Source organism: Hyla sarda, chromosome 3, assembly GCF_029499605.1.
Source record: "Hyla sarda isolate aHylSar1 chromosome 3, aHylSar1.hap1, whole genome shotgun sequence".
Taxonomy (NCBI): domain Eukaryota; kingdom Metazoa; phylum Chordata; class Amphibia; order Anura; family Hylidae; genus Hyla; species Hyla sarda.
Genome location: NC_079191.1, coordinates 182,587,113 through 182,613,266, shown reverse-complemented (window position 1 = coordinate 182,613,266; position 26,154 = coordinate 182,587,113). Strand labels below are relative to the sequence as shown.

Sequence of the window (26,154 nt, the reverse complement as noted above, 5' to 3'; positions counted from 1 at the left end):
CCCTATGAGTGTTACAGCAAGTGTTCTACACCCCTATTGAGGCTCTCTGTAGGCCATAAATAGCTCTTTTTAATAGCAATTCCCCGAAAATAAATTCGGATCGAACCAAATTTTTTCGGAAAATTAATGGCATTTTTCAAAAATTCGCTCATCTCTAATCATAATCTATCCTTCTTAACCATGGAATACTTGTTTTGCATCTTAGCTTTCTCCTTAGTATAGGAGACATGAAAGCCCACCTAAAGTGTTCAAAAAAGAAACAAAACGACTCCTAGACTGTGATGAAAGAAGATGACCAGAAGATTCTCTGGTCTGATGAAACCAAGATTTCAGTTTTTGGCCTCAATTCTAACCTTTATGGCTGGAGGAACCCAGACACTGCTCATCACCTGCACAGTACTAGTCCTACAGTGAAGCATGGTGGTGGCAGCATTATGCTGTGGGGGGTATATTTTAGTGGCTGGAATAGAGACTTGTCAGTGTTAAGGGAAAGTTGAATGAAGTAAAATACAAATATATTGTTAATGAAACCTGATCCAGAGTACTCTGAACCCAAGACTGGGCCAAAGATTCACCTTCCAACAAGAAAGTGATCCTGAGCACAATGCCAAAGTAACACAGGAATAGTTTAGGGACAACTCTGTGAATATGAGTGGACCAGCCAGAACCTGACTAAAACCCAATCGACAGTCTCTAGAAAGACCTGAAAATGGCTGCCCACCAATGTGCCTCTGCAATCTGAACTTTACACTTGTAAAGTTCAGCCATATCAGAAATAAAGAATAATCTTATCCCCTATCCATGCACCAGCTGGTGTTCTGAACATTTTGTTCAGAACGCTTGGTGCGGGCAGCAGTGGTTGTAATGTCACACCCCCTCCCATAGACATGAATGGAGGGGGGCGTGGTGTGACATCACAAGGGACATGGCGTGATGTCAAGATCATGACCAACCGCACCAAGTGTTCTGAACATAATGTTCAGAACACCAGCTGTTGCGCGAAGGTCGCAGGGGGTCCCAGAGGCCAAATAGACATCTTATTGCCAATTCTTTGGATAGGGGATAAGATGTCTAGGGGCGGAGTACCCCTTTAAGTACATTGGATGGAGTTTTCTTCAACAAGAAAATACAAGGAAAGTGCAGTTTTCTTTGCATATTGTCTTACAGTGTTATTTCTGGGTTTACTATACTATGCAAACATCTATGAGATGATCCATAAAATAAAAAAAAATTAACATTGTAGTTGATTTTATCAATTACCGTACATATTTCATTTTTGAGTTATTTGTTTATCTGATACTTTTTGTACTTTTTTAAACATTTCTATTGGCAAAAAGGAGAAAGAATATGCAGTGTTAAATCCTATAATGCTCAATCTGTTTATATGTAATGCTACCCGTGGCACTGATATAACATTACTGCCACATAAAAGGGTCATAACCACATTACAATCTCTTGCTAACTTTATTATGAATGAAATACCCTATCTCTTTCTATAACAACACACAACTGAACCAGAAACTAAACAAGGCAAAATGCAGCTTAGTTATGGCTGTGCTTTTTTTTTTTGCTCAAAGTATCATCTGGAGTAAATGTATTTTCCCTGTGTAGCTGATATTGCCAAAAAGTACATAGAAAAAAACAGCATAACTTACTCCTATTTTTCTTAAAGATGATGTATTTCTGGACTAAACATCAATTACTAAAGCTGACTCTTGCGTATGGAAGAATTCATTATAATCTAGAGATGGCTAGCACAGCAATAAATTCACAAATCTGCACATTTCTAGAAGGATTTGAAGAGCCGATCTCACCATGGGGCTTTATACTCACAATAGAAATTCAGGTAAAAGATTTATGTAAAAGATTAACCCCTCAGTGCCCTATAATGGATCATTTAAGTGGTTATCTAGGCTTTAAAATAAAAAGCCTATCCTCAGGATAGGCCAATAATGCCAGATTAGTGGGGCTCGGACACTCAGCACCCCTGCCGATCAGCTGTTTGAAAGGGTCACAGCACTTGTGTAACTGCAGCATCCTCTTCAATGTCTACCAGTGCTCATCCTTTCATCACAGAAGCATTGTCTCATTTAGTCAAATGGGGCAAATCGGCAGTACCTTGTGTTGCCAATACAAGTAGTATGGCAATGGAAGGACAAGCACTGCAAAACACAAGAGAGGTACATGCACCTATGCCATGAACCCTTCAAATAACTGATCGGTGGGAGTGCTGAAAGTTGAACCTCTGCTGATCTAATCTTAATGACCTATCCTTAGAATAGGTCATAAATCTTAAAGTCTAGATTAAAATCAAGGATGTATGGAGCAGGCTTAGTAGCTGAACCAACGTTACACTTGGCAGTTGCAGCTAACAACCATAATCAGACATAGCTCCGATCCTAGTAGTTTATTCACCCGATCAGTAGCAGCTAAGGCTTCTAGTCAATTAATAAATGCAGTTTTTGGATACAGCAGATAGGCATGGAGACGTGTAAATAACATCACCAACATGAAAAATGATACTGACTTGAAGGAGCTTTCCTAAATAAGTGACACTGTAGCTGACAATAACTGAGGTTTTGTGTTTCAATTCTTGTTGTCTACCCCATACCAAAAAGTTTCTCTCTTGCTCATGTAAACTGTATGTATATACACTTCTGCACAAGAAGAATCCAACTTTCTGAATGAAAGAAAAACACTTCCCTCCTGAAATACAGGTAAGCATTTAACATGGTTGAACAAGGTAGTTGTTGACCAAAAAGTTTATTTTTTTAAATTTTATTTTTAAATCTAATAATTAAAATGACTTATTTCCCCCCCCCCAAAAAAAAAATAACGTATTTTGTATGTATGCAATGATTTGACACATACTGTTGATAAAATCTGTTTTAAAATATAAAATAAAATACAATGATAATTGATTTCTTTGAACACCTCGGAGTAAATTCTTAATAGCCCAGATTTATCAAATCATTGAAACCAAATCTGTCTGGTTTTGCCCATAGTAACCAATCACCACTCAGCTTCAATTGAACCCAAGCTCAATAAAGGTAATGTCAGCTGAAATTCATGTTCTTGTGCCTGCTGACTCTGTTACACAGTTGCTACGTCAAGGAGGCACAGGATACTATATCGGTCTGTGCTTCCATAACATAAAAAAATGCTTTTAAGTTGTGTGTTTCCAAGACCCTGGAGTACTATGGGCGGGAACTCCTTCTTGTTCCCCCACATATCCCTTTTTCTGCTTGATTGACAATTAGCTGGAAGCCAAGCTCTGACTGTCAGTCAAGCAAAGGCGGTGAGGGGGAGCGAGGAGGTGATAAAGCCTTCAGTATTTCTGGGTCTTGGGAACACACAACATAAAAGCATTTTTCTACATTGTGAATGCACAGAAACATTTATGTGCATTGTTTATATCAAACTGCGAGAGAGAAAAAATGTAGTGATTTTTCCATAGCAACCAATCACAGCTCAGCTAACGAGCTCTGGTAAAGTGAAAGCTGAGCTGTGATTGGCTGCTGTGGAAAAATCACTCCACTTTTTCTCTCACACAGTTTGATATATCTGGGCCCATGTGTCTTCTTGACCTAACAGCTATCTAGTGGCAGTAGTTTGAAACCTAAATTGCAGCTGACATACTCCCTTCAAGACACAAATACCGAGTTGTGAATGGTTGCTATGAGCAAATCACTCCAGTTTTTGTACGATCCAAATTCATAAATTTGGGACAATTTTTCGAATAACATATACGTATAATAATACAAGTTTTAAACACCTGGTAAGAACCTGTAAATGATGATCAAATTAATATCGGAAAATTATTTTAAAAAATTCTGCCATTATCATGCACTCATGCGCCATCATAATGGACCTTACCTGAAGGTAATGGCATGGTCTCAAGGAAGATTTTATTTCCTGATGGACAAGAGGTTTATCCAAATTAAGGGATGATTTTCGGTAGGCTTCTTTTGCTTGGCTTACAGTCAACGTTGACCACGAACTCCTTTTCATATATTTTCCTTCTGGGGTCATTGCAAGACCTTCACATGCTGAACATTTCATGTCGTTGTTACTTTTAGAAGTTTTAAGGGAAAGATCTCCAAAGTGTCCCTGCAGAGATTCAGGATAACAATGAGAAATATGGTCTACATGGTGTCTATTCATTACACTAGGGGTTCTGTAAGTGCTATCACTGTCCAAATTATCATCTGAACTCCACCACCCTGTCATCCCAGACTTATGCTTGTTGTCTGGTTTTCTGTCCTTACTTTTACTCCGTTTGCTATGCTTGGAATAATGGCCATGATGGTGGTCATCTCCACGGCTTTCTCCTTTTGTACCATTTACATTGCCTTTAGATGATCCTTCTAAAGAGTGGGATTTTGTAAAAAGTTTCTGTACAGAATGAACAAGGTGACGTATTCTTCCTGGACTTTCTGTTCTTTGTTCTGTAGTGGTGGATGTCTTCTGATATTGTAACGTGTGAAATCCATCTCGATGCAGAGGAAGTTGCTTTTCAAATTGATCCAGTAAGTTTGCAGGAATTCTGTTAATTTTACTACTACTAGTGTGTGAGACAGCACAGTCATCACGGGTTTCATAATGGGAATTATAGTGCATTCTTGGAAACGTGCTACTAGACATATGATCACTCATCATGACAGGCATCATCATGCATTCAGAATGAATGGAACTCCGTGGGGAGCAACGGTGGTGGTCCATTTGACAGCTCTCTGTAGGACTAAGTAGATATGATTGCCTTGTTTCTTGCCCATGATGCCCATGATCATGCACATGTTCACAATCCTCAGGAGATGCTAAGCCACAAGTATGACTGGAACATAACTGTGATTGATTCCTACTGCCAGATAATCCTTTCATATTCCTAAGGCCGGGAGAATATTTTTCTTCATTGAAGTGCTGGGAAGGTGACCATGGGTATTGCTGTTGATCTGAAAAGAAGGTAAAGCAATGTAAGGATATATCTTTGTAAAAAAAAATCTACATATAGTAAAAAAAAAAAAACTTTTTATGTATGTATTTTACTTAAAGGGCTATTCCCATTTTGTAGAGGGCATATCACTAAGGCTGCTTTCAAAATATAAAAATACTTCTGTTACGAATGCACGTTATAAAAAGCCTGGAAATCGGCAATTATACGGCCAGTACAAAATCACTAATGGCCGTTAGAAAATCCCATTATAGTCTATGGGATTTTTCCAATAGCCGTTTTAACATGTTATCACCCGTTATTAATAACGACCGTTATTTTGTGATGGGCGATAGTAACGGGAGAATTAGTGCATGCACTATTTCTCCCGTTCATTCGCCCATCACAAAATAATGGGCTAAAACGGCTATTAGAAAAATCCCATAGACTATTATAACGGACGTCCATAACAGAAGTATTTTTATAGTGTGAAAGCAGCCTTAGATATGCCATTAGCTAATGATTGGTCAGTTTGACCTACGAGACCCCACCAAGCTTGAGAATATAGTTTCCTTTTCACAGCCTCTCCTTTTACAGTGTGTCCCAACTGTAGAACATTTTAATCATGTGAATTGGTCAGATGGCAGTTCCCATGACAGCAGGGTGGTCAGAAGTGCCACTGTGTATACCATGAAGGGCCACCCATATGTTTTTTTTTTTATGTTTATACACCCATATTGCAATGATTGCAATATTATTCATAAAATAATCATGTTAATAGAAAAGTACAATAAGGGCTATAGTAGGTAAGAATGTCTATATGCTTAAGTTATTGTCTACCTTTAACATATTCACTACTTCTCTTTTAAATTCTCTGACATTTTTAGATCATACATTCTTTGCTGAAATATGTCTTAATTTTAAATATCATTATACTGAGCAGTTCTTTATTTTTCTCATACAAAATTAAAAAAAATCAGTGCATTGACAAAAAGAGAGTTTGTTCTCCTGCTTGTTACTGAGTTAAAATCATACTGTTCTTTTTTTTGTACAAAAAGTCTGCATTTAGCTCCTAGGCTCCCTCTAGTGATGGCTACAGACAGCCAGAATTTTAACATTTAACTAGATCTGTGGTTGTAATATGGAGTTTTATGTTGCATACCAAATTATTTAACACTGGTACTGGTACTTTTTACATCATTTATGGACATTCGAATCTCCCTTCTGATAATCTGGTGCTTACCAAAATACAGTATGTGTATGAACATAGTAGTAGCATATCAACATCAGATCCTAAATACACTAACATGTACTAAATGATAAAAACATGAGAAGGAACACGGTACATGCAAAATATTATAAGCAAATTAAATATTGAATGAGTGGGTATGTAATACAATATGTGTCCCAATGTAAGTATACATATGTAACTCCTGAAGCTATTGTAAATATTATTAGGACCTGGGAAACCAATTCTGACGAACATGCACGGACAATACCTGTCAACCAAATAACATTCCTTAAAAGGGGCACTCCGCTGCTCAGCGTGTGGAACAAACTGTTCCAAACGCTGGAGCCGATGCCAGGAGCTCGTGATGTCATAGCCCCGCCCCCTCAATGCAAATCTTACATTGAGGGGGCAGGGCATGATGTCGTGAGGGGGCGGGGCTATGATGTCATGTGCTCCCGGCGCCGGCTCCAGCATTCGGAACAGTTTGTTCCACACGCTGAGCAGTGGAGTACACCTTTAAGTTTTACTCAAACAAGACAATAAATAACAATGTAAAAACTATTATACATACTGTAAGGGTGCGTTCACACGCTAGTAGCTAGCAGCGAGTTTCCCACTGCGAGTTAAGCTACCATTGATTTAAATGGGTCCGCGAACAGTCCGCAAATCTGACACTATTGCGGGCTGTCTGTGGACCCATTCAAATCAATGGTAGTGTAGCTCACAGCAGGTTTCCCGCAGCATGAAACCCGCTGCTAGTAATAGCGTGTGAACGCACCCTAAATGTATTTCTTTCTGAAAATAGCACTTTCTAACTATACAGCAACAGGAGAATACAGCAGCACACTGCTAGCACAAAGATATAGATAAAACATGAGTATATAGAGGAAACATGAGTATAGATAGATAGATATAGATAGAACATGAAAAGCTATACAGCTGTAATGCAATAAATGAAAATATGAAATTATGCGGTACTTAGCTTGCAAATTTGGCAGAAAAATAGCTTGGACCGTCCCACCACGGTAAGGTGACCTCATTCTGGGACGGACCCTACACTATGAATATGCCTCTGTGTGAACAGCTCAGCAGGCATTGCAAGAACTGAAACATCCAAGGCACCTTATTTACACCTAATAGAGGTGGGTGGGGTGCAAGAGCCAACATGGAGGTAGCCACTCCCCCGTATGTGTAATACAACCAAAGAATAAGTTGGCCAGCACTATTGATTCCAAACTATTATATAGACCTGGCTTACAGGTGCAGGCTGCTGGGCTAAATATACAGCAACAGGAGAATACAGCAGCACACTGCTAGCAAAAAGATATAGATAAAACATGAGTATATAGATGAAACATGAGTATATAGATAGAACATGAAAAGCTATACAGCTGTAATGTAATAAATGAAAATATGAAATTATGAAATTATGAGGTACTTAGTTTATTTTTTTATGGAAATATTCTCTTAAGTAACTAAATGCAAGCACAGATTGCCAGAGCTATTTAACATTCACCCTATAACTAGTGCTGTATAACCTTCAAAATAAATGTCAGCATTCATAAGTGTATCGTTGCGGAATTATAGCTGGGAAGTTGTATGTTTTAACCTTTCCAATATGTTTGTCTCCCATAAACCAGTAAATGATCTGTTATTTTTCAAATGCTTCTTAATGCATAGGAAAGAAAATGTGACAAGAAAATCATGGGCTTTACTTATTATTATTATTCTTTTTTTTAGACCCAGAGAAAATACACCGTATACAAACTGAAAGAGCTCAAGAATGGTCTTGATATGTACAGTAACCCTGCTATTCCTTTATCACTCAGCTCTCTGGAAGGAGCAACTACTACTAACAACATTGAAAACACTACAGTAATGGCAAAACTGGGCTTAATGTTTATGTCCTTAGAAAAAAGATTAATACAGTTACTGAAGTGAATGTAGAGCAGCAATAATGATATAGTTTAGTCATCATTTCAGAAGATTATAGTATATTATCCTTTCTACGGAATCCTATACTAATACTCTGTAAGTATGAACATTAAATACACTCAAACAGGAAATTATTGGATAGATATTTATATACAATTATTATTATCCTTATTTTTTTTTTCATTAATATATTCACACACCAGTAATACAGACTACAGAACAGTAGCAGCATATGGCTAGGGCTTGATAAATTGGACCTTATCCTCTTATTGCAATGAATTGACCAAAATATGTAGGAATATAAAGGAAAGCATTGGTTCTGGCTTTTCTAAAGCTCATAAATGGCAATACAGTCTTCCCTCAACATACGATATTAATTGGTTCCAGGAGGACCATTGTAAGTTGAAACCATCATATGTTGAGTACATATGTCTATGGAAAACTGGTGGTTGGTTCTGGAGCCCCGGAACCATTGTATGTTGAGTACATATCTCTAATGGAAACTGGTCATTTGTTTCGGGACGACCATTGTATGTTGAGCGTGTATAGGTCAATATGATTAAAATAATCCCAACTTAGGCTGCTTTCACACTATAAAAATACCTCCGTTATAAACGTCCGTCATAAAAATCTTGAAAATCGGCTGACGGCCGTTAGAAAATCCCATTATAATCTATGGGATTTTTCTAATAGCCGTTTTAACCTGTTATAGCCCACTAATAATAAATGTCCTCTTTTTAATACACTGGATTTGCAAGGTGCTTTGAAGATTAAATGAAACAGACAGTAGTAAAGACTATTTCAGCAAGGAAGGGGTTACATCACAACAGCCCTGGTCCAAGCAGTGACCTACAGATGTATCTAATCTTAAATGCTGTTTGATGATCTGGAACATTTATATTCAAACTTCTTTTAATACTGCCCTGTATGTATAGCACCCCATGGAGTACCATCCATCTTATGTAAAAGAACATAAGACAATTTGTTTTTCACAGTTTTTTGTATAAATCCATGAAAACATTTCAGTATATAACCCACAGGTACTGTATGGGCCCATATATAAACCTTATTATAGTACTACAGCTACAGTTATATAGAGCTGCTATACAAGTGTGTACAACAGCTTTAATAAGAAAAAAATTTTTAATATGGTTTTGTGTGAATAAATGTTTCAGGACACAGGCTAAAAGGCGAATGCTTTTGACGTATAACATCAGTTTCCATGGTAATGCGTAAAATATCTAATGATTCTTATGTTATCACAGTAATATACAATCTTAAAATAACTCACATAAGATTCCAATACAAGATCTTCATTCCTTACTAGCACATACGTAAATCCGGGTTTCATATTGACGTTTATTCCATTTTAGTTTTGTTTTCATTTTATTTTGCCTGTATAAAATCTTGTGCTATTGGATCTTTTGTGTGGCAAATAAAATCATTGCTATGAGCCGCACATGTGTAAACGTGGGATACCAGAAACAAAGTGAAGGGGCACATGAATGATCTAGCGATTAATTGAGCCTTGTGAAGACTCAGTAAATGAGTGCTGATCACAGAGATTGATGCTTGTCATCTGCAGTCCGTCAGCCCGAGTGAAAGGACTGTAAGAGGGCTATTCTATTTTACATTTGTGAGCCCAATCCAAGTCTAAATTGGTTACAGAACTAATTGCCGCAGCATATAAACACTCATGGTGGGAGATTTATCAGAACCTGACCAGAGGAAAATTGCTGAGTTGCCCATAGCAACCAATCAGATCACTTCTTTAGTTTTTCAGAGGCTTTTTCAAAAATTAAAGAAGCTATCTGATTAGTTGCTATGGGCAACTCAGCAACTTTTCCTCTGGACAGGTTTTGTTTAATCTCCCCATGTAGTGGTGCTTAAGTCTTTAAAGATATGTTTTGTAGTTTTGCAACAATTGGTGGCTCTCTGTTTGGGAAGACATTGCATTAAAGGTGCTCTCCCCAGCACCAAAAATGTACTAACCCATTTTTTTTCTATTCTCGTTTCAGATCCGTGTATGCAGAGTATTAGGGCAGATTCTTTGGACTATGGCAATGAAGTTTTTTTCTTTTAATAAAATGGCTAATGAGGGCTGTGGGTAAGTGTTTTCTTAAATAAAATAATTTTTTTAATGTGTTTTTTTTTTTATTTAATTCTCAGGCTTAGTAGTGGAAGCCATTTTATAGACTATTCGGCTATGTACACAGCACAGAAAAATCCCACAGAAAATTCCATTGCATGGAAATTCATAGCCTCACGGTGCATTCACACTATGGAACATTCTTTTTGGAATCCGCTTGCAGCAGCCTCCCTTTGCTGGGATTTCGCTACACAGTTCACACATGGAAAGTTACGTAGTGCAATTAGATTCATTGAAAGAATGAACATGTTCAGTCTTTCAGCGGAATCTGCCCTGAACTCTACTGCAGTCAATGGGACAGAAAGGCTAAGTTTCTACTTGTTTTTGTGGAGGGAAAACGCCAAGAAAAACGCAGATTCTACCGCATGGCATTTTTTCGGCCAAAAAACCCTGCGGCCAGATGTTAGCTGTAAATCAATGAGAAATCTCAAAATTCTTATTCCACTTGGCATTTTTCACTTTGCCATTTTTTTTAAATCCTTTTGGTGTTTTTTCACTTTTTTGGGCATTTTTCAGCTCCCTGGCGGTTTTCCAAAATCACAGCATGTTGAGCCACTGGCGTTTTTTTTTAGTCAAAATCATGGCGTTTTTCTCCAATAGAAGTCTATGGGAGTGAAAAAACGCCAAAAAAACGATATGTGGGTTTTAACACTGTTACATGATGGGAGAAGTAGTACCTGTACTAATAGAATATTTAACACTGTTTCATGCTGGGAGTAGTAGAACTATCCTAAAAAATAGAGAAAAAAAAGTGAAACACACACTTTGTTAAAAATTAATGAAAATTTAGTTATAAAAAATGTAAATTTCGTTAAATAAAAAAAATTTTCACTACTGCCTCCTTTTTTATTTTTTTGGTACCCAACACAGGAAATTGCACTGCCGTTTTTTCAGGCGTTTTTTCTTGCATTTTTTTCAACCCAAAAAATGCAAGACAAAAAAACAAGTAGAAACTTAGCCAAAGGGTTTATTTTTACACACAGCTTTTAGTGTCTGTTTCCATCAATTTTTTAAACCAATGCTAGTCAAGGATTTTAGAGGAACCTCAAATATTAACCCCTTGATGATGCAGGAATTTTTCATTTTTGCAGTTTTGTTTTTTTCTTCTGTCTAATTTCTATTATTTATAACGCTTGTAATTTTCCCCCTACAGACCCATATGAGTGCTTGTTTTTTTTGCGCCATTAATTGTACTTTGTAATGACATCACTCATTATACCACAAAATCTATGGCAAAAATGACACATTGGCCCAGATTTATCAAACTGTGTGAGAGAAATGTGGAGGGATTTTTCAACAGCAAGCAATCACAGCTCAACTAACGAGCTCTGTTAAAGTGAAAGCTGAGCTGTGATTGGTTACTGTGGGAAAATCACTCCACTTTTTCTCTCACACAGTTAGATAAATCTGGGTCATTATCCATACGATTACAACAATACTCATTTTCCCTGCGGCCAGGGAAAGCTGAGAAAGCATTTACATGGCTAATTCATGTGACAGCAGCCATCTTGAATACTATTGCTGTGGTGATCGCCAGTAATATATAAATATGCAATAAAGCTAATGCTCAAATAATACTGTAATACAATTAATAGGAATTGATGATGGCTACAAACCTTTAGAAAGGGCTCTCTGTTTCGAAGTGTATATTTCAAGTATATTCTTTAGATTCGGGGCTTCTACAATCCAACAGCCTTCGACACAGAAAAAACTCCTTTACAGTGTAGCTTTATTGTTTTATAAATAGTGAGAGCTTTCATTGTTATCCTACTTACAGTACAGAATGATTAGCTTCTCAGTGTGAAGTAATTGCTCGAGACAAGAAGGCAAGCGTTTACAGTAGATATGTGTGTAATGCTGCCACAGATTTGGGGGTTTGCATATTAAGCAGTAAAATAGTTTTTATTATTGCTCAAAATGGGCATCAAATCAATTTGCTTTGTTTTTTTCTTTTATTAATTTCTTAAAAACAACCAAAACTGTTATTATTTGTAATTGTATACGCCAACAAGAAAACAATTGCGCAATTGAGATGTAAACTCTTACTCAACAGGGACTCAAAGATCAAGTACTTGAGATTATTTTAGTTTCGTCATCCCAGTGGCTGAAATAAAAACATGGAGGGAGTGCTATGGGGATAAATGCTACATATTCCTGTATGATATTACAGGAGTTATTTTATGTCAGTGAATTTATTGCTGTAATTTACAATTTAAGGCTGGTTTCACACAGCAGTATTTTGCATGAGTATTTCTAAGCCAAAATCAGAAGTGGAACCTACAGAGAAAAAAATGTAATTGAAGATGTGTTCATTTTCTGTGCTTTGGACTCTGTCCTGGTTTGGGCTTACAAATACAGATGTAAATTATCGAGCCAAATAATGCTGTGTGAAATCAGTCAAAAGAGAAGAGGTTTTATAGCTTTTAGAACAGACATGAAATCTGAGGCAAAGTAGGTAATTTCATACCTGCACATTTAGGTTATGTTCACACACAATAAAAAATATGTTTTACTTAAATGGGCACTGTAACCAACTTTATTTTTTGATATGTTGTAGTACTTATGTACTACAACATATTTGTAATATATTTTCATTATTTATTTTTCTTTACCAGGGTGATTTTTACGTTTAAAATCCGGCCACTAGGGGTCTCTCTCCTAGTGGCCGGCTGTACAGCACGGCGTGACGTCACACCTGAATTTGGACCGATTGGCAGGGCAATCGGTCCTAATTCATTTACACTGCGCTCGCTCCCTTCCTGTCAATCAGACAGGCGGGAGCGAGCGCATTGGCTCCCCGGCCACTGGCTGGGAGGCCACTCCTCCCGCACATGTCGCCGCTGCCCCTGCATGCCCGCTGCCGGACTCTGCAGTATCAGTAAGGAGAGCGGGGTTCTGGGTTTCTGAACGGGGTCAGGGATTAGCGGTGTGACGGAGGGAACGGGGTGCGGGGGGGGGTAGCGGTGTGACTGAGGGAATGGGGTAGCGCATGGCACTAACTTATAGTTCATCTACACAGGTGCCTCCAGTTGTTTCACTACTACAACTCCCAGCATGCCCTGACAGCCAATAGATGTCAGGGCAAGCTGGGAGTTGTAGTGGTGAAACAGCTGGAGGCACCCTGTGTAGATGAACTAAGGGCGGAAGTCCCCCCCCAGCAGGCATCAGTGACGTGGTGCCTGCTGGAGAAGTCTGCCTGGTAGTGAGCACACTACCAGGCAGACAAAAAGTTATTTTTAATATAGTAAAACAAAAATTTCAAGCAGGGAGGGGGTTAGGGATTGATGGGTAATAGGCAGGGACAGAAAAAAAAATAGGATGGTGGGAGCTACTCTTTAATATTTTTATAGCCAATCAAAGAAAAGAAAAAACGGTGGTTAAAAAAAAAAAAATTCTTCTTTTCACGTTTTTTTTTTCTAGATTTGGCTGAAAATGCATTAATTATAATTTGTGAATGTGAACATGCTTTTAGTGCAGACTTTCTAGGGTTACAGTATATTTACATGCAGTAGATGTGCTGTAAAAATTTCTGCGAGTGAACATCCATTCCATCCATGTAAATGAGGTTGTTTCCATAGCAAGAAAGACCTAAGTAAATACCTCCAGCATACTTTTCAAATGTTTTTCATGACATGTTGTAAATCTTTCATCTGCATATTTTGTTTGCACATATAGTTATCTATTGTGGAAGTGAACCACTGTATTCTATGATGGTGATTTACATAGGGGATTTGTTTTTTTATATTTATGTGATGAGGCATGTTGTTGACTGATTGATGGGCGCTGCGTTATGTGTTACCTGCCCCTTTATTTTTTATTTTTGGCACATTATTGTAGATGCGTCAAAATTGTGGGACGATTTTTTCGCTTGAAGGGAAAACGGACATATAAAGAAAAAGGCTAAAACAAGCTTTATTTAAGTGGCAGATGGGAAGGATCAAATAAATCGCATAGTGAGTTTATGCATACATTTTCCCACCTCTAGAGCAGTCAAGTGAATAGGTGCACAAACACTAAATCCTATAGTCTGTATACATGCCGGGAGAGAGGAAGAAACTTTCTGGGCTAGGAGGTATTTTTATAGCTAATGCTTCCCGGTACAGTAAAAATAAAGCAGCTATACTCTCACTTGCCCCATTCCCTCCCCACTGCTGCTCTGACGCCGCCTAGTCTCTGTTGCTTTCCACTTCTTCCTTGTTCCTGTGATGTCTTGTTCAGCAGGACTGGGCAGCTCTTGCCTAAACAAATCTTTACAGGAACCAAGAAAAATAGGAGAGCAACAGGAACTGGACATCGTCAGAGTGGCAGTGGTGGGGGAATGGGGCAAGTGAGTATTTTTTAAATCAACTGGTGCCAAAATTGTATACAGATTTGTAAATTACTTCTATTAAAAAATCTTAATTCTTTCAGTACTTATCAGCTGCTGGATGCTCCAGAGGAAGTTAAGTTATTATTTTCTGTCTGACCACAGTGCTCTCTGCTGCCACCTCTATTCATGTCAGGAACTGTCCAGAGTAGGAACAAAACCGCATAGCAAACCTCTCCTACTTTGGACAGTTCCTGACACAGACAGACGTGTCAGCAGAAAGCATTGTGGTCAGACAGAAAAGAACAACTCAACTTCCTCTGTAGTATACCGCAGCTGATAAGTACTGGAAGGATTAAGATTTTTTTTTTTTTTATAGAAATCATTTACAAATCTGTGTAACTTTCTGACACCAGTTGATTTAAAGAAAAAAAAATGTTTTCCACTGGAGTACCCCTTTAAGCCTTCACGTAGGGCCTACAATGACTAGTGAGAGACTGGGTTAGTGACAGAGTGGCTTTGTTGCTGAGGCCTGGTACTGGGACTGAGACAAATGTAGAACCTTTGCCATAAAGAACTGCAAACCTTCTGTTACTACAGCAACTGTATATGTATATGCCTCTTAATAAGCACTGCCAGGCATTGTGAGCTTTATAGCTTATGTATTTCCTTGAAGTGATTTATATAAGTAAAGGAGTTGCAGCATTTGCAAGCAAAGACTGTTTTTTGTCACGTTAATTGCTGCTATGAAAATGGCTTAAATCTAGATCTTCTAGAAGTCTATATTTAAAGTAAAACAAAGATTTTAGGGTAGTGTCCTTAAAATAGAATTGATTTGGTTACAAATTAATGAGCTTTTTTATAAATAAGTCTACAAAAAGAAAAACAACTAAGCACAAACATATTCTGCTGCACAAAATGATTGCGTCCAATTTAATTCACAGCATAGTTCGTATGACCATGATGAATGATAAAGATACAGTAGATCATCGTAAATTGGTCATACATTAGGGATTTATGCAGTTTTCTTGAATGACTTGTCATTTATGGCTGGTTTGTAAAGATTGTTGTCTTGGACGACAATGTCATAAATGAAACAAGAAATCACTGATCGATCTTCGTTGATCTGTAGCCTACTTTAGGCTTCCATTGATGGGATGCAGATCTGTTTAACATGGACAACTTTTCAGCTACAGCACCCAACATAAAATAAAATAAAAAAATTAATTCAAAGACACTTTTCTACAGATATCTACCATTGGTCGGCAAATGCTAATGTAGTTTATGTTATGAAATAAGTGTTGATGGTCAGCTAATATTGGTCTAAATCAGCTTTTTAAAATGTGCACTGTAGCATTTTTGACTGATGGATAATTCAATGACCCTAGAAGTGCCTAAGGCACATTGAATCAGAATCAACTAATCCCTATCTGACATCCATCATAATTGGTTGAAAAGATGAGTGTGACAGCTGACATATGGCTGGTCTTACAGATTACCATATTTAGAATTTCTTTTTTAATGTTTTATCTGCCAGTAATGCTAGGACATGTAATACAGGGTACACCTGCTACAGTTTTTCACGTGATGTGAGTCTTTCCAAGAGCATTCCCTTTGTATAGAAAACCAGAAGCAATCATTGATGATAATAGTCATACATAGTCATCTTAGTTGAGAATCGATAACGCACTCATATACATTGTTCAATGGTCACATGTCAGTTAAGTCTCCATAGGCCAACAGCAGAAAAATAATCAACCCTACAGAATTGTACCATCAGATAGGGCCAATTGTGGAGATCACCATGTACAAACAGTCTGACTGCAACTATTGTTATAAGGGACAACAAGGGATTGGTGGAACCGCCAGGTATCTTAAAAGTTAGAACATCAATGCATTTTGCATGAAAACCCCCTTTAAAAGGAATCAATCATTATATTTTATGATGGCAAAGCATTATATAGGATAAAATCTTGGCAGCGACGCCCCCTCTGCTTGAATGATGGTCCGCGTCAGCTCCATCTGTTCAGTGGGCAGAGTGATGACGCGGCCCGTCAATCAAGCAGAGAGGGCGTCGCCGCCAGACAAAGAATAGGATCAGGGGACTACTTACGGGCACGGTGGTGACTAGTTTATAAGTTTATATCCCCACCGTCCCTGCAGGCAGGAACGTCCCCCAGGGATGGTGAGGATAAAGATTTTACCATATATAATGCTTTTCCAAGCATAATATAGGGTAAAATCTGATGATTGGTTCCCTTTAAGTTATTTTTACATAATAGTTTGCTGTGGTTTGTTTGATACTATGATCATTTTATTTAATCCCGTTCAGACCCTTTAAAACCAATCTCTTTAGACACAAGGATAAACGGTAATGTACATGTCCAGAGATTTCACATTATAATACTATTTCATATAGTTGGCCGCCTACTGAATATTCATAAGTACCGCAAAAGAAAAGAAAAAAATGCAACATGCTTTTATAAACTAGACCTTGTAGAGACCCGTGGTCCCTAACCTGCTGTGGGGGCCCTGTGGTTGGTGCCGGGTGTTGGACTCATGTTGTCTATCTTTTTACATTTTGGAGGGGTATTTCTTGTGTCTTTGTAGACCGTGTTCTGTTTCTGGACCTCATGTGTCTGTACCTGGGCCCTGTGGCGGAGGGCCTTGGTTGGGTGCTTTGGTGGCTCTTGGGGGCTGTTTACTTCCTTTTCTAATTATACTAGTTATTATTTGTCCATTCTAAGTATTGGTGGCCCATAATAGTTAACCTTGAGACACTGATGTTGTGAGCTGCACAAACTATATTTGTTTATAAGTGAACTCGATGGACTCTTTTTTTCAACCTTACAACCTATGAGACCAAGTAAAACAATTTGTCAAGCAGAAAAATCCTAAGGATGAAACTGAACAGAATTATTTAATGCAGTCCACATAAGGCCTTGTCCACACTGCTGAACCTTAATTCGGAAATTCTTTCTGGAGCGACATGACAGATGAAATCACAGACTTGCTACCGTGGCAATGCAGTCCAGTGGATTTTCACCTAAATAATAATCATGTTCATTCCCTAGGTGGACATCAGTGCTGCCAGTGGATTTCAGCTGTGGCAATTCTGCAGAGTAGCAGAAGCCCATTGAAAGGGGTTATCCAGGAATAGAAAAACACAGCTACTTCCTATAAAAAAAAACGCTCCCCGTCTGTCTCCAGGTTAGGTGTGGTTCTACAACTTGGCTCCATTCACTTCAATGGAACTGAGCTGCAGAACCACACCCAACCTGGAGACAGACGGGGAGCGTTTTTTTGATAGGAAGTAGCTGTGTTTTTCGATAAAGGGATAACCCCTTTAAAACTATGGAAATCTGCTGATGAATTTCTGGCCTAAGGCCAGGAATAGATTTGAAAATAAGAGAGGCATCAGTCTTTCCTTTATAAGTGACCTCCATTTATGATCTGTTCTTGGTATATGTGAACGATCACTGAAGTCTAAGCACCAGGTAATTAGATTTGATGTGCAGGATTTTCTGCTACAGATTTTAATGTAAACTAATTGACTGAACACAGCTTCAAATCGTGCACATCAAATCTATGCAGAAAACTGTATGTGTGAATAGACCCTTAAAGAGGTTATTCACCATAAGTTGATTTTAGTACGTACCTGCCAGACACTAATGGACATGCTTAGGAAGGAAACGTGCTTGTCTTGGGGCTGAATGGCTATGTTGTGAGATTACCATAATACTGTGGCTAGCTTTTTGTGAACTGGTATTTCCTTTTTGAGTTTTCTTCTTTTGCCTACAAATCCCATAATTCAATTTTCCTCCCTCCCACACATCAGCCACCCCACCCATTGAAACATAAATGAGCTGCATCCGTTGAAAAGACCTGTGGTTTTCAATCAGGGTGCCTACAGCTGTTGCATTAGTTGCAGTTTGATCTCTCTGCCACCAAATGATCGCTCCACCCATTGAAGCAGAGAGGGTCCCTGTCATCAGCTGACTAGTGAGTCACTTCTCGGCCGCATTGCAACCTGGGAAAAATGTGAGACAACAGTCATTTTGTATGCTGCTAAAAATAAATATTGGGGTCAAAATCACATAAGATGTGAGAAAACCGTCATACACAGCTACAGACACTATACAGTGACCCCCCAACCCACGATGGCCCCTACATACGATGATTTCAACATACGATGGCCTCTCAGAGAGCATACAACATACAATGCTTTTGTATGTCGGGGCCATTGCATAAACGGCTATCCGGCAGTGCAGACTGCTTCAGCTGCCACCGGATAGCCGTTTAAGGTGCCCTGTGTGGTCCGGTGATGATCACTCACCTGTCCCCGGCACTCCGGACCATCCTTTTCAGGATCCCCTGCATCGCCGTGACTCTCCTTCGTCGTCATCATTTCGCCGCGCACGCCATCCCGTCATCCAATAGGAGCGGCATGCGCAGCGACGTGATGACGGTGATGAAGAGCGACGATCCCAGGCAGCAACTAACGATGATTCATTTGGAAAGAATTACCATCGTATGTTGAGGGACCACTGTATTATGAACTACACTAACTTTACAGCCCCTGTAGCATAGTCAAATAAAAAATAAAATCCTGGAATACCCCTTTAAGAGCCCAAATCATTCTACATGTTTCTTTTCATGTTTTAAGTTCTTTGGATTATTACTTCACAATGCCCTACTTAGTAACATGTAGTATTGGTAAGGCATGGTCCCCACTGCATTTTTAGCTGTCCACTACAGGTAGCCATACTGTGGCAGATAGCAGCAGGCACCATTTAGTCTGTGCCTAGTGATTCCATTCAGGTAGTATATGCTATTTTAAACTGGACTTAAAGGGGTACTCCCATGGAAAAAAAAATTTTTTAATCAACTGGGACCAGAAAGTTAAACAGATTTGTAAATCACTACTATTAAAACATCTTAATCCTTCCTGTACTTTTTAGGGGCTGTATACTAAAGAGAAATCAAAAAAAGAAATGCATTTCCTCCGATGTTATGACCACAGTGCTCTCTGCTGACCTCTGCTGTCCATTTTAGGAACTGTCCAGAGCAAGAGAAAATCCCCATAGCAAACATATGCTGCTCTGGACAGTTCCTAAAAGGGTCAGCAGAGAGCACTGTGGTGATGACATCATCATAGGAAATGCATTTCTTTTTTGGATTTCTCTTTAGTATACAGCCCCTAAAAAGTACTGGAAGGATTCAGATTTTTTAATAGAAGTGAATTACAAATCTGTTTACCTTTCTGGCACCAGTTGATTTAAAAAAAGAAAAAAGTTTTCCACGGGAGTACCCCTTTAATGGTGTAGCAGAGCATAATCAGTGTGTGCTCATGATTTAGCTGATTTGACTAGTGTCATTACTTGCATCACAAGAGAAAACAGCTGTGCTGGGCATTACTGCGTGCAGTTTGGATGCTGTTTATATGCAGTTTCAACATATCAGGCAAAAACTGCACAGTCTTAACCTCTTAATTACAGTTGATAAGGCTTTTTATGGCACTTGGCAGTCACTGAATAAGAGGAGCTTAGCCTGCTCTAAATGAGGCGGATGCACCAGCTGTATCTTACAGCCAACACCTGCCTGCAATAGTTTAACCCCCTATATGACACGATCAATGACGATCATGGCATGTAGAAGGTAATCTGATGTGCAATACCTGTCAGGGTCCTGAGTGTCACCCCTGCAATGCAATCATAGGGTACCACTGTGCAACCATGACAACTGGGGGGCTTTCCTGAAGACCATCCCTGCTGGCCATGAAGACTCTACTAATACAGTCTACTGCAGACAGGCTGTACTAGCAGAGCACCAATTTCACCGATCAATGCACTGATGAATTTTAGTAAAGCATAACAGAAATGATATCAATTGGGTATAGCTGTAATTGTACTGACATGCAGAATAAAGTAAGTGTCAGTTTTACCGCAGAGTATACAGCATAAAAACAAAATCAATGAAAATTAATTGCAGAGTTTTTTTCAGTTCTAAAATAATATTTATGGCAATTTCATTTTTATTTTTTTTTTCAGTACAAATGGTCCCACTAAAAAACAAGCCCTCATGTGGCTCTGTAAATGGAAAAATAAAAGAGTTATGGTTGTCAGAAAGCAAGGAGTTAAAAACATCCCAAAAATTGCTGTTGGGGGAAGGGGTTAAGCTGGCATGTCCTCGCTCAACACAGGTCTTATCAAAATGAATTGCATTTTACTGTGGACGCACCTGATATCACAAAACCTAATTGGTTCCAAGAACATTTGATTTGGTAGAAATTTCAAGCCAAGGAACATATTTGAATAAAACAAAAAGCCCTGCATTAAGCAAGTCTGTAACGTGCTTCAGTGACTTAATAACATGATATCACCCCATGTAATTCCCTGTAAAATCACTGCACTGGAACAAGAAAAATACTTTACCGCTAATGTCCTATAATCCTGCCTGTAATATGCAGCAACAAGACCTCAGGTCAAGACAGCATTTTCTACTATGACTTTTTTACACACTAGTTTGCCCATTAGCAAGTATCAAGTATATAAATAAACAAACTGGATAATGCTGAATGTATCTTCGGTTTATTTGATCCACTTATGCTTTTTTGAGAGGAGCCTACAATGTAGATGTGAACAGAGCCTAAAACATGCATATGGAAGGGCTGGGGCTACCAGAATGCCGCAGCATTTTGCTCTGACTGATATGGGGGATTCCACTTATACTGATTTCATTGGATAATTGTGTTCCAACCATTAGACTTTCTTCAGACATAGATTTTGTCAAGTAGTTTTTGGTATGAAAAAATTGTTACCGTAATTAAAAATATTTTTTTTAATCTATTTTGATGCAGTTTAGTGTGTGTTAGTATATCAGTTCTTTTGTGGTGGCTTTTTTTTTCTCACGGCATTTATTCTCTTTACAATATTGTGTTTCTTTGATCATGGGAATTCTATGAAAGATACAACCAACCTACTGGGGACTAGATCCCCTCATGAAAAACCCCCCTGACTAAAGAACCCCTATAGAATAAATTTAAAGGGGTATTCCAGGCAAAACCTTTTTTTATATATATCAACTGGCTCCGGAAAGTTAAACAGATTTGTAAATTACTTCTATAAAAAAAAATCTTAATTCTTCCAATAGTTATTAGCTTCTGAAGTTTGCTGTCTAACTGCTCAATGATGATATCCACATAGGAACTGCACAGCACCCGGGACGTGAGTCATCAGAGGGCAGTTAGACAGAAAACAACAACTCAACTTCAGAAGCTAATAACTATTGGAAGGATTAAGATTTTTTTATAGAAGTAATTTACAAATCTGTTTAACTTTCCGGAGCCAGTTGATATATAAAAAAAAAGTTTTGGCCTGGAATACCCCTTTAAAATGTAACTTTTATTTATTCCATTTAAAATAGTGCTTTTACTTTTTAGCCACTAGATGGCAGTGGTGCTATAAAATTTCTCAACACTGTGCACAAAATGTTCCGTGTACTGAAAAAAAATTTTTTAGTGTCTGCATCCAGACTACTATATTTATTGAATGTAATTGCCTCCGGTGCCTTACTGCAGCTCAGCAACAGGAGCACTCTAACTACATGGAACTATGGCACAGTGTGATATTAAAACATAACACCTCTCCTCCTTAATGTTTCGCCATATAACAATGGCTTTCTCAAAAATGTGAGTCTTCACTTTTTAAAAAGCCATTGTAATACGGTGAAACGTTAAGGAGGAGAGGTGTTATGTTTTAAAGTTTTAAAGGAATCTAGCAGCCAAAAATACCTCAGTAGTAAACTCTGCAGTCATAGAAGTCATCGGCCCTGATTTATCAACCAGCCTGAAACCCTAATTGTCTGGTTTTTCCCATAGCAACCAATCACAGCTCCACTTTCACTTTATAAGAACTTGTTAAGATATAATAATTGAGCTGTGAATGGCTGCTGTGGGAAAAAACAGACAATTAGGGTTTCAGGCTTATTGATAAATCATGTTGGTTTGGCCCAGATGGAAGGTGTAGAGGAAAAGTTGACTAGTTGCCCATAGCAACCGATCAGTTCACTTCTTTCATTTTTGAAAAGGCCCCTAAAAAATGAAAGAAGCTATCTGATTCTATGGGCAACTGGTCAACTTATTCTGAGCACAGGTCTTGATGAAACTCCCCATTAGGTTATTAAAGTTAAAAAGCCTGGCATGAGTACACCGGATTATACATCAGTATACCAATCTGCCATTATCCCAACATATGTTACAGACATACTACACTTTACTAGCCTTATTTTGAAGTTCAGGTATGCGTTAAATATCCCATATCCATTATACATCACTATTTTCAGTACAGAATACATCTGTGTACTATAAAAAAATAGCGCCAAATACAATGAAATGAAAAAAAAAAAAACTAAGATATTGCTAGACCTTTTAATTGCTTTGGAATACACCTGTAATTTCAGGAATAGTAAAGGTATAGTGTAATGAAGATCTAGTACACATTAAAGGGGTACTCTGCTGCTCAGCATTTGGAACAAACTGTACCGAATGCTGGAGCCGGGAGCTTGTGACATCATAGCCCCACCCCCTCATGATGTCATCCCCCGCCCCCTCAATGCAAGTCTATGGGAGGGGGCGTGACAGCCGTCACGCCCCCTCCCATATACTTGCATTGAGGGGGCGCGGCTATGACATCACGATCTCCCGGCGCGGAGTACCCCTTTGAATAAATTCAAGCAATATTCAAAAAGCCTACATCAGGGGATGCTATTTCCTTTCCAAATAACAATAACCAATACTATTTATTTGGAGACCTTGCCATCAGGCTTAATAGATAACTTGTGATAACAAGGAATGCTGCAAAGACAATAATAGTTACACACAGAATCTAGTTCCCTAGGAAACAGAAATACAGTTCCCAATGGATACGCTAGTCTTTTCATACATACCCTGTTTCTAAGACCCAGAGTTATTAAGCAGAATTGGTCTGCAACATCTGGCTCTAAAAATATACCTAAGCTACATCTTTGAAATGAATAAATACAGTAAAAACCATGGTTATAACCTCCGAAGAAAAAGACAACACTGAGTTGTAAGGGCATGTTCACCAATGACACATTTCCATTGCAAAAATGTCACATTTTTCTGAATGAGATCTTTCAAAATCCTAAGTAGCAGAAACAAACCTATTCCTAGTTATGGAACATACATTTGTATTCATAATGTACTTTATGGTGTAAATTAAATAAAGAACTCTCTGTGTCAATTTTTTAAGATCACTTAGAGTCGGCTGTCAAGGACCTTGCTGCATATTGGTTAATTATCACATTTAAACTGATGAATCCAAAAACCAAGCCATGATGAAAAAGAACTGCCTGTAGAGCTCAGAGACAGGGTTGCATGGAGACAAAAGTGTTGAGAAGGGTAACTTTTTTTTTCCTGCAGCACTGAAAGTTCCTAAGAGCACAGTGGCCTCCATAATTTTTTAATGGGTGCAAATTGAAACAATCAGGACTCTTCCTAGAGCTGACCGCCTCACCGAATTAACATCCACTTTTGAAAAGTGTGATTCGCCAGGCTCTCTTATCTTTTGAAAAAGGTTTGGTATATGAAAATGCAATGGCTTTTTCTAAGTGTTAACTGCATTGTTATGTTACACTCAGTTAGAAATACTTTGTGTGCTATTAAACTCAGAAAATACACGTAACTGACATTTAGAGGTTGATACTACATTCAATCCCAACACATTTAACTGTGTTGTTATGTTACACCTAGGTAGAAATACTTTGTGTGTGATAAAGCCAGAAAATACACGTAACTGACACTTAGATGGCGATGCTACATTAAAGGGGTACTCCGGTGGAATTTTTTATTTTTTTAAAATCAACTGGTGCCAGAAAGTTAAACAGATTTGTAAATTACTTCTATAAAAAAAATCTTAATGCTTCCAGTACTTATTAGCTGCTGAATACTACAAAATAAATTATTTTCTTTTTTGAACACAGTGCTCTCTGCTGAAACAATCAGGACTCTTCCTAGAGCTGGCCTCCTCACTGAATTAACATCCACTTTTGAAAAGTGTGATTCGCCAGGCTCTCTTATCTTTTGAAAAAGGTTTGGTATATGAAGATGCAATGGCTTTTTCTAAGTGTTAACTGCATTGTTATTGTCACGATGCCGGCTGGCAGGTAGTGGATCCTCTGTGCCAGAGAGGGATTGGCGTGGACCGTGCTAGTGGATCGGTTCTAAGTCACTACTGGTTTTCACCAGAGCCCGCCGCAAAGCGGGATGGTCTTGCTGCGGCGGTAGTGACCAGGTCGTATCCACTAGCAACGGCTCAACCTCTCTGACTGCTGAAGATAGGCGCGGTACAAGGGAGTAGACAGAAGCAAGGTCGGACGTAGCAGAAGGTCGGGGCAGGCAGCAAGGATCGTAGTCGGGGGCAACGGCAGGAGGTCTGGAACACAGGCTAGGAACACACAAGGAAACGCTTTCACTGGCACAATGGCAACAAGATCCGGCGAGGGAGTGAAGGGGAAGTGAGGTATAAATAGGGAGTGCACAGGTGAACACACTAATTGGAGCGCAGTGGCCCTTTAAATCGCAGAGACCCGGCGCGCGCGCGCCCTAGGGAGCGGGGCCGCGCGCGCCGGGACAGGACAGACGGAGAGCGAGTCAGGTACGGGAGCCGGGATGCGCATCGCGAGCGGGCGCTACCCGCATCGCGAATCGCATCCCGGCTGGAGACGGTATCGCAGCGCACCGGGTCAGTGGAGCTGCCCGGAGCGCTGCGGTAGCGAGAGAGAAGCGAGCGCTCCGGGGAGGAGCGGGGACCCGGAGCGCTCGGCGTAACAGTACCCCCCCCCCCCTTGGGTCTCCCCCTCTTCTTGGAGCCTGAGAACCTGAGGAGCAGACTTTTGTCTAGGATGTTGTCCTCAGGTTCCCAGGATCTCTCTTCAGGTCCACAGCCCTCACAATCCACCAAAAAGAACCTTTTTCCTCTGACCGTCTTGGAGGCCAGTATCTCTTTCACTGAGAAGACGTCAGAAGAACCGGAGACAGGAGTGGGAGAAACTAATTTGGGAGAGAAACGGTTGATGATGAGTGGTTTAAGAAGAGAGACATGAAAGGCATTAGGAATACGGAGAGAAGGAGGAAGAAGAAGTTTGTAAGAGACAGGATTAATTTGGCACAAGACTTTGAAAGGACCAAGATAGCGTGGACCCAGTTTGTAACTGGGGACACGAAAGCGGACATATTTAGCGGAGAGCCACACCTTGTCTCCGGGAGCAAAAATGGGGGGAGCTCTTCTTTTCTTATCGGCAAACTTTTTCATGCGAGATGAAGCCTGTAAAAGAGAATCTTGGGTCTCTTTCCATATGGTGGAAAGATCACGAGTCACTTCATCTACAGCGGGCAAACCAGAGGGCAAGGGAGTAGGGAGGGGGGGAAGAGGGTGACGGCCGTACACCACGAAAAATGGGGATTTGGAGGAAGATTCAGAGACTCTAAAGTTATACGAGAATTCGGCCCATGGTAGAAGATCTGCCCAATCATCCTGGCGGGAGGAAACAAAATGTCGTAAATAATCACCCAAGACCTGGTT

General features: G+C 39.2%; 1 protein-coding gene across 11 annotated transcripts in view; it reads right to left on the bottom strand.

Moving 5' to 3' along the window:
* DLGAP2 (DLG associated protein 2) overlaps positions 1-26,154 on the bottom strand; it is a 1,068,027-nt gene that overhangs the window by 232,156 nt on the left and 809,717 nt on the right. For all 11 annotated transcript variants that reach the window (XM_056565689.1, XM_056565688.1, XM_056565692.1 and 8 more), the window contains one exon: positions 3,877-4,952. In XM_056565689.1, coding sequence (XP_056421664.1) covers positions 3,877-4,952 — 1,076 coding nt within the window. The remainder of the gene's footprint in view (positions 1-3,876; positions 4,953-26,154) is intronic.